Source organism: Polypterus senegalus, chromosome 17 (genome assembly GCF_016835505.1).
Source record: "Polypterus senegalus isolate Bchr_013 chromosome 17, ASM1683550v1, whole genome shotgun sequence".
Lineage (NCBI taxonomy): Eukaryota > Metazoa > Chordata > Cladistia > Polypteriformes > Polypteridae > Polypterus > Polypterus senegalus.
The window spans coordinates 13,419,252-13,426,944 of NC_053170.1; the positions used below are offsets into that span (position 1 = coordinate 13,419,252).

At 39.3% G+C, this 7,693-nt stretch overlaps 1 protein-coding gene across 1 annotated transcript; it reads right to left on the bottom strand.

The window, feature by feature from the left end:
- Positions 1 to 636: 636 nt before the first annotated feature.
- Positions 637 to 6,967, bottom strand: atp5mc1 (ATP synthase membrane subunit c locus 1). Its single transcript, XM_039740219.1, has 5 exons — positions 6,855 to 6,967; positions 4,626 to 4,674; positions 4,444 to 4,521; positions 1,958 to 2,145; positions 637 to 981 (listed from the first exon to the last, which is right to left on the bottom strand). The coding sequence occupies exons 2-5, from the start codon at positions 4,662 to 4,664 to the stop codon at positions 867 to 869; spliced, it is 420 nt and encodes a 139-aa protein (XP_039596153.1). The 5' UTR covers positions 4,665 to 4,674; positions 6,855 to 6,967; the 3' UTR covers positions 637 to 866.
- Positions 6,968 to 7,693: the final 726 nt, after the last annotated feature.

The following is a 7,693-nucleotide window of genomic DNA, read 5'->3' on the forward strand; positions in this document are numbered from 1 at the left end:
AAATTATAGAAAACTGCAGCATTTGGAACTTTTCAGGATCATGTCTCCCAAACTAAGAAATTAAGAAAGTGAAACCACTGGTAAGCAGTCGACGGTACTATGGCCATTCACATTTTTTCAAACCTTCACTAACCTAGTTTTAGGTAACTTTTGGTGCACTGTGCCCTCATCTTCATGACCTTACAGGAACCCAGCCCATCTGCTGCTGCAGTTTGTACAACAACCACCACCATACTGCACATTCCAAGAGGCTGTTCTGCAAACCACTGTTGTAAAAAGCTGTTGAGTTGTAGCCTTTGTGTCTGGACCTTCTACTCCAACATCCCTCATTATAAAAAAAAAAAAGATTTTGACCAAACCCTTAACCGTTTTCAGTTTAACACACCATGCCTGAAAATTTGTTGGACATTCTAGTATCAAAACCAGTGTCAACGTTGCTTAGGTAATGCATACTCGCCAATATGACTTTTGACAGAACATGTGTCTAAATACATGATTGCAACCATTTTACAGACACAGATTGACACCATTTCCTACATTAACTGAAATTAAACACTTATCAAAACTTCACCTCAGATATGCATATAATCATGGTGGGGGAAAAAAGAACACACAGAAACAATTAGATTTGTTTACCTCATTTATATAGACAAGTACCCATTGTCTAGTTCTTGCAAGAGGTCAACATTTTTCATTGGAGGGAATCAATTTTAAAAAAGCCTTCATTTGAGAAGAAATCAAATGGAATGGTGAAACCATGGTGTCCTCTGATATGCTTCGTTCATGTTCTGTGACCCTTTGTGATCCACCAAGGGTTATTGGGCCCACCCGCTCAAGGTGCTGCACTACTGAAGGTCAAGGTTACATTACATTGCAAATAAAATGAGGAAAGCAACCATCAAACAGAAAAGACCCATGGCTTCAGACAGTGCAAAACCTAAAATAGCATATGAGAAAAGTTGCTGCTTCAAAGATGGGTTCCTAGGACAGGGAAAGAAAAAAAAAAATGCTTCTTTACATGTAGAACTTCTAAACAATACCCACCCTATTATAATGAAGTCCGAATTATCACCAGATTAATAGATGACAAAAAGGTCTGAACAAACTTATCAGGAATACCTACAGTATGGCTATGGACTCATTGGAAGAGGTGGCAAAATCTAAGGCTGTCAAGGCTACTGCTGCCAATCCACTCCAGGAAATGCCACCCTGCAGTACCTTCAATAGCTGGCTCACTACACCAGTGTGTTAAGAGGCATAGTTCAGGCCTGCAGGTATAAACCCATAATGCCTCCTTCGTGTCTATCTTCACTCAAGCCAGTTAAACTGGGAAAAGAACAGTAACTTACTGCATGTAGCACTGGGTCTTTCATTGACAACATACTGCATTATGCTAAAGTACAATTTTTTTCTATTTTCTTTTGAGGGTCATTAAAATTTACCTATTTAAGCAATGCATAAGAGCCCACTCATACTGGGATGCTTGCATTAGATTTGTTTGAAAACTCTGAATGGCTCCATCAAAGCCATATAAATTGATACTACGAATTCAGAGGTGCAGTGTTTGGAGGCCACAAGCCAGAGAAAGATTAACTTAATTCCCAACAGCAGCAAACAGTTCTACACAAAACAGAAGTGCACTTGAGCCAATGAAAATCCAAGCTAGGCATTGCACAGTGTGAATCTTTAGACTCGCCTGTTGGCCGTTACAAAAGCCCAGTAAACAATGTAATGGGCAAGAAACTTGCAATTACTCAAGGCCTAAAGTCCCCATTAAGAGAACACCTACAACTTAATGGAAAAAAAAAAACAACCTGTTCTTAGAGGGTACTAAAATGCAAAAAAAAAAAAAAAAAATCAGTAATTTAAATTATACAATAAACTGGTAGCCAAGCATCCTATACCAAACAGTATACCAAAGGAAGACTTTCCCAAAATAAACATTTGTACCACGCACCTAGCATAACCGATGATTAAGCTGCCAAAGACTGTCCCAATTCCAGCTCCAGATCCAGCTACTCCAACTGTGGCTGCTCCAGCACCAATGAACTTAGCTGCTGTGTCGATGTCCCTGGACATAGTGCTGGTGTGAAAGCTACGCTGGAGGAGAGGCATAGCAGCACCATTGCTGCACACCAACGTGGACTGCGAAGGAAAGACTCAAGTTAGTGTCAAATGCCCATACTACATAAACTCAATATACATCTGCCAGAAAAAAAAAAGTCACATGCACAGTACACTCATTTACTGTACAGGGTTACAAGACACCAGAGATAGACAAGCTACATTGATCACCAATTACTACCAACTGGAAGTTAGTGTTATTTTCAACAGCATCTAAAATTGTTTAATTTCATGGAACAAAACTACACTCAAATTCCAGTATTGATAAATGTTTGCTGGGTCATAACGCAATAACTGGTGTCCTGCCTTGAATTTAAAGCTGCCAGGATTGGCTGTGGCAACCTGTGTGCACCTGTAATTGATAACGTAGCTTAAACAGGCTCGTCACATTAAACTACTCGGGGTTTAGTTATTTATAGCAATTACAAGCTTCAACCCATTTTATTCCCACTTCTTCCCAGTGCATGTATAGGTTGTGGGGAAAAAAGAAATCAAATAGTCAGGAGTGTAAGCAAGATTACTTCCAGAGTAAATCAAATGTAATTTGGGGGATTCACATCAACCTTGTCTGCCTAACATCCTGCAGCTACCTATTTATTTTTTCATCCTCTCCAATCCAGAACCTACCCCAGCAGCACTGGGCAGAAAAGAGCAACCAACCCTGGAAGGAGCAACAAAACTTTGCAAGGCACACATACTTGCATGGACCCAATTTAGAGTTGTCAATTAATCTAACCTACACCAAGATATTCGACTCAAACAATTAGACCAGGATTCAGGTGTGAGGCAGAAGCAAAAGTAGCCGAGACATCAAGTACAACGGTCAAAATTGGATTTGTAATTCAGCTAAGTAGCAGCAGACTTTCACAGCTTGTTAAAATACTAGACGACCTTTGCTGCCACAAAACTTATTCTTCAACATGCAACTGAAATGAAAAAGGCAGATTTTAAAAGTTATACATCTGCCAAATAAGTTTACCATATACCAACTTCCAAAGTACTGTCAATTCTGCAGCTATATCTAGAAGTCACAATAAAGGCAAAGCTTTCTTTTAAGGAAAAAAAAAATGCTTTGTGACATTTTGCACTGACAGCAGTATTCTTTAAACAAGAGACTAACAGAAAATCAACTGTCCAGTTTCTTTAGTAGCACTATTACTAAGCCATCGACTCTCCACTCTACGGTAGTAATCGGTCCAAGTTGGAATGGGTGTTAAAGATGGATCGGTTTTCAGGCAGCATTCCAAACTAAAAAGTGTTTGCCTACATTAGGACTCTTCAGCACTCCTCCTGGGTGAGAATCATTCTGAAAAGCAGACTTAATTTTGTATACACTGTATGATATTTATGTTTAAACAGCATGTTTTGCATTTTATATTTTTGCAAATGTACAGTGCTACTGGATTTATAAGTGCAAGCAGACAATAAACTGCACTTTGAAAAAGTTATGCTCCATCTATAGGACATTTCAAAAACCTCTTAAAGCAGGATATTATACCTCGAATACCAGCATCATTACTTATTGTCCCCAGACATCTTATACAAGGAGACTTGCAACATTTGAGATAAAACTCATTACATTTCTTTTGGCTTTTCCAATTAAAGCATAAGCAGATCAAGTCACTCATGGTCACCGTCTGCAGCAGGATTTAACCCACAATTTCAAGGTGTAAAGTCCAAGGCCACTAACCACTATGCCACACTGCATAATTTCTGCTCTACTTAAATTTCTGCATAAATGGTTTTGTTGCTGGGAGTTATTTCTACGGTGTTCTCTGCTAGTGAGTATTGAAGGACCATTTGGGTCACAAAATAACCTCAAATTAAACACTTCATTTTAATGCAAAATGTTAAACAATTTCCAAACATATAGCTTTGTCAACGGGTGAACCCTTAAAGTATCTCCAATAAATTTTGAAACCTTTGGGTGTGGATTTTATAGACAAAATGTGAAAAGCAGCGTCAAAGTTTAAAGGCATAGGACAAGAGAAAAAAAATTAGGTAGAAAAAATCACAAGGACAAAGAAAGCACCATTTCTTAGACGCGAGTACTAGGGTGTTGTACCGTGTTAGCCAATAAAAGGGGTCATTTGGCTTGACTTTTCACCACATTCATAATGGCGAACTAAAAAGATTACAATATGCAAGCTTTCGAGGCAACTCAGGCCCCTTCAGGTTACATCTTGCATATTGTAATCTTTTTAGTTAGCCAATAAAAGGTGTCATTTTGCTTGACTTTTCATTAAAGACATGAGAAACAAGACACAAGTGCTCTTGAGGCACCTGCTCTCTTCACCCCTTCGAGCCACATATACTCACTTGCTCATTCTTGGACTCTGGTCTGGTGAATACGGACACCGACATCGGCCGGGCCAAGGCTCTGGACCCACTGCGGAGCTGAGGCGGGGGGAAAAAAATAAATTAGCCAGATGTGAATTAAACAGACTAGTTGGTTTTGGGATTTTAAAAACTTAAGTTTAATAAAAAATGGTGTCACTTACCACAGCAGGAGAGGAGACAAATTTCACACACGCGTACATTTTGATTAACCTAAAAAAAAAAAAAGAAGATCAATTGTTAATTACATCAATATTTCAAACGGCACAAATTAAAGCAAATGGCAGACCAAATGCATTCCTGGCTCAGTTCTAAGCGTTTGGCTACAAAAAAATAAATCAGTAAAGGCACTGAAGATAAACAGATTTGTTGTAATTAAGTCACCGCAGGTTCCTTTCTAACCAATGACTCTACGTCATGAATATGTCACTAAATTTAGCAGCATTTAACAGTAACAAAACTGGCACACATGCATTACATGGTTTAACCAGTAGACTGCCATATTGGTTGAGGGACTGCAAATCAAAAGGTTACAAGCTGAATACCAATTTACATTTGCTTATTTGGCCGAAACCTTTATTCAGGAAGAATTGCACTTAAGATACAACTGCTTATTTTTCCAATTGGAACAGACTGGTGAAGTGACATGCACATGGCCACATAGTAGTAGTGGGATTTCAACTCACAGCCTTAACCACTAAGCCACAGTGGCTGCTAAACAAACTAGAATTCAAGTTCACTGTAGTTTACCATCAATATATATGTGTGATGCCTTTATCCAAGGGTACTTACATTTGACACAACTGGTCACATTTATTTCATTTATCCAATTGAAACAGACAGATGAAGTGATATGTGCATGGTCAGTCAGTAGCAGGATCTGAACCCATAACCTCAGGGTTTGAAGTCCAAAGCCTTAAGAATCATGCAACACTGCCTGCCTGCACATAACCAGTCAACTGTAGAATAAAAAGCCAGTGGCCCTGTAAAACATATCGGTGTAACTAACATTCTATGTAACCTCAATTTTCAGTAAAGCATGTTATTAAAACAATTAGGTCCATGCTCATAACTTTTTAAATGAATCAGTAAATATCTGAATGGATGCATTTGGATAAAGTTACATCAGACAAACTAAACACACATACCACTGAAACAGTACACATTCTTTACTCAGTTTAAAAGTTTGATAAATGGTACACTCTGTTAACACAATAATTCATCTTAAGTCAGAAAATCTAGACCCCCCCAGTGATACCTTACTATGATCCTAACTATACCTCTACCTGCTTTAGGCACCAGTTTTATCACACTTAACCTGCAAGCCCTTGACTAATCCTTCAAAGTCATGCGTCTCACTACTGCACTGTAGATTAATGTAAACTGGCATGTAGGGGAGTGAAGCCGAATGAAGGGCAGAATAATCGGGATACAAATCTTGAAAGGTCAGTTCATGTGGGCTGGGGGGGATTTCAGCAATACAGTACCCTAAACTGCAACAGGTGACGACCTAGGATCGCCATTCTCTTTGATGGTCACTTCTGCCCGAGATGGGATACTGCACTCCAGCCTGGAATACTCTACTAACACACCACTTAAGGAAGTCAGAAAATTCACTAATCAGTTAAAATCCGTTCAATAGTAAAGTCTACCTAACCAAACTTGCGTACGGATGTGTCTTGTTGCAGATGTCAGGTGGCGACCTAACCTTCTGAATCCAATTGAATAAAGCTTGCACTTTGAGAAATAGAACACACACAAAAAAAAAAAACAAAACAAAAAAAAACACCTTAGCTAAATAGCCACATTACACAGAAAAAAAAAGACTTGGAACAATTAGTTTTACGATTCGGTTATTGGAAATATGAGTAATAACCTCACAGTATCTATACGCAGATGAAGGTCAAATCCATTTTCAAATAATATTAAAACCAACACCGGTGCGGGATGCGCGTCTCAAAATCAGTGTGCACGACAAACGTTTAATGTATTGGCTTAATCTGATTTTGATAAATGAAGCCATCCACGTCAGCTCAGGCAGGCCGCAACAGCTGACCGCCAAACAGTCGGCAAAGTGGGGACTGCAGTCGAAACCCAAACTGCAGCAAAAACGTGGGAAGTGTGAAAAGATTAAGTTAAAAAAAAACACTTAATTTACTCAGATGTACGTGGGGCCTCTGCCTACGACAGTTAGCCCGCCCTTCCCGGGAAGGTCACCGAATCATCTCAAAGGCAAGACGCCCTGCACGACAGGCCCAGAAGGTGCTCGATTCTTACAATCCGTAAAGGGAGCATACTAAATTAAAAATAAAAAAGCATTGCCTAGAAAATGTATTAACAGCCACACAAACTCCTAAAAATTAAAGAAACATGCTAACCACAAACCGACCCACCTGATTCACAAGCAACAACCTAATCCCGGCTTCTTTTACACAGCGAGTAGCCTTCAGCTGCCGTCACCTTCTTTTTTTATAACCTCCCCGTACTGTCCTCGGTCGCCATTGGTTCGTGATGATAGCAGACTCCCAGGAGTACAACCAATGAAAACGTTCCGCTCTCTACATCCCTTGAATTCAACGCACAGCGAGGGGCAAACGCGCATATTGCACTTCGTTACTGGTGACAATGCCTGCCGATCACATTTAACATGCAACTCTATTGGTGAAACGTCAATGCGCCCAATATCCCGGATATGATTCTTCATGCCCTCTGGTTCTATTGGGTACAATTGCAGCTTCTCTTCGGGAAGTCTTGCCTTTCATTCAAAATGGAATCGTAGTAGACAACTTCACGCGTCTAATGTGAATACCTGTATTATACAGGGACGTAAGCGGCTTTACGATTTAAGTCCAACCAAACATTTTATTTAGAAGCCTATCCTTGCTGACAGCATAATGTGTTCATGGGCTTGTCAATGATTTTATTCTGCCATGTCAGGTAGAAACACATTATTAAAACAGATCCTTCATGACGAACACACATGTACGCATGTAAATGAAACCAAGCTTGATAGTGAACTGCAGTTTTTTTGTCATTTACATCATATTTTTGGCGGCTTGTTAAGAAAGCAAATAGCTTTAAAACTAAATGCAGAAGTTTAAATCTAAAAGAAGAAATTTAGAGTTGGGAATCTTACCAAATCAACTCAAATTAAATACAAATATTTGATTATACAGAAAGCACTAGTTTCTAGTTAAGAAATTAGGATTGAGCAAAATCCTGCAGCTGCCGC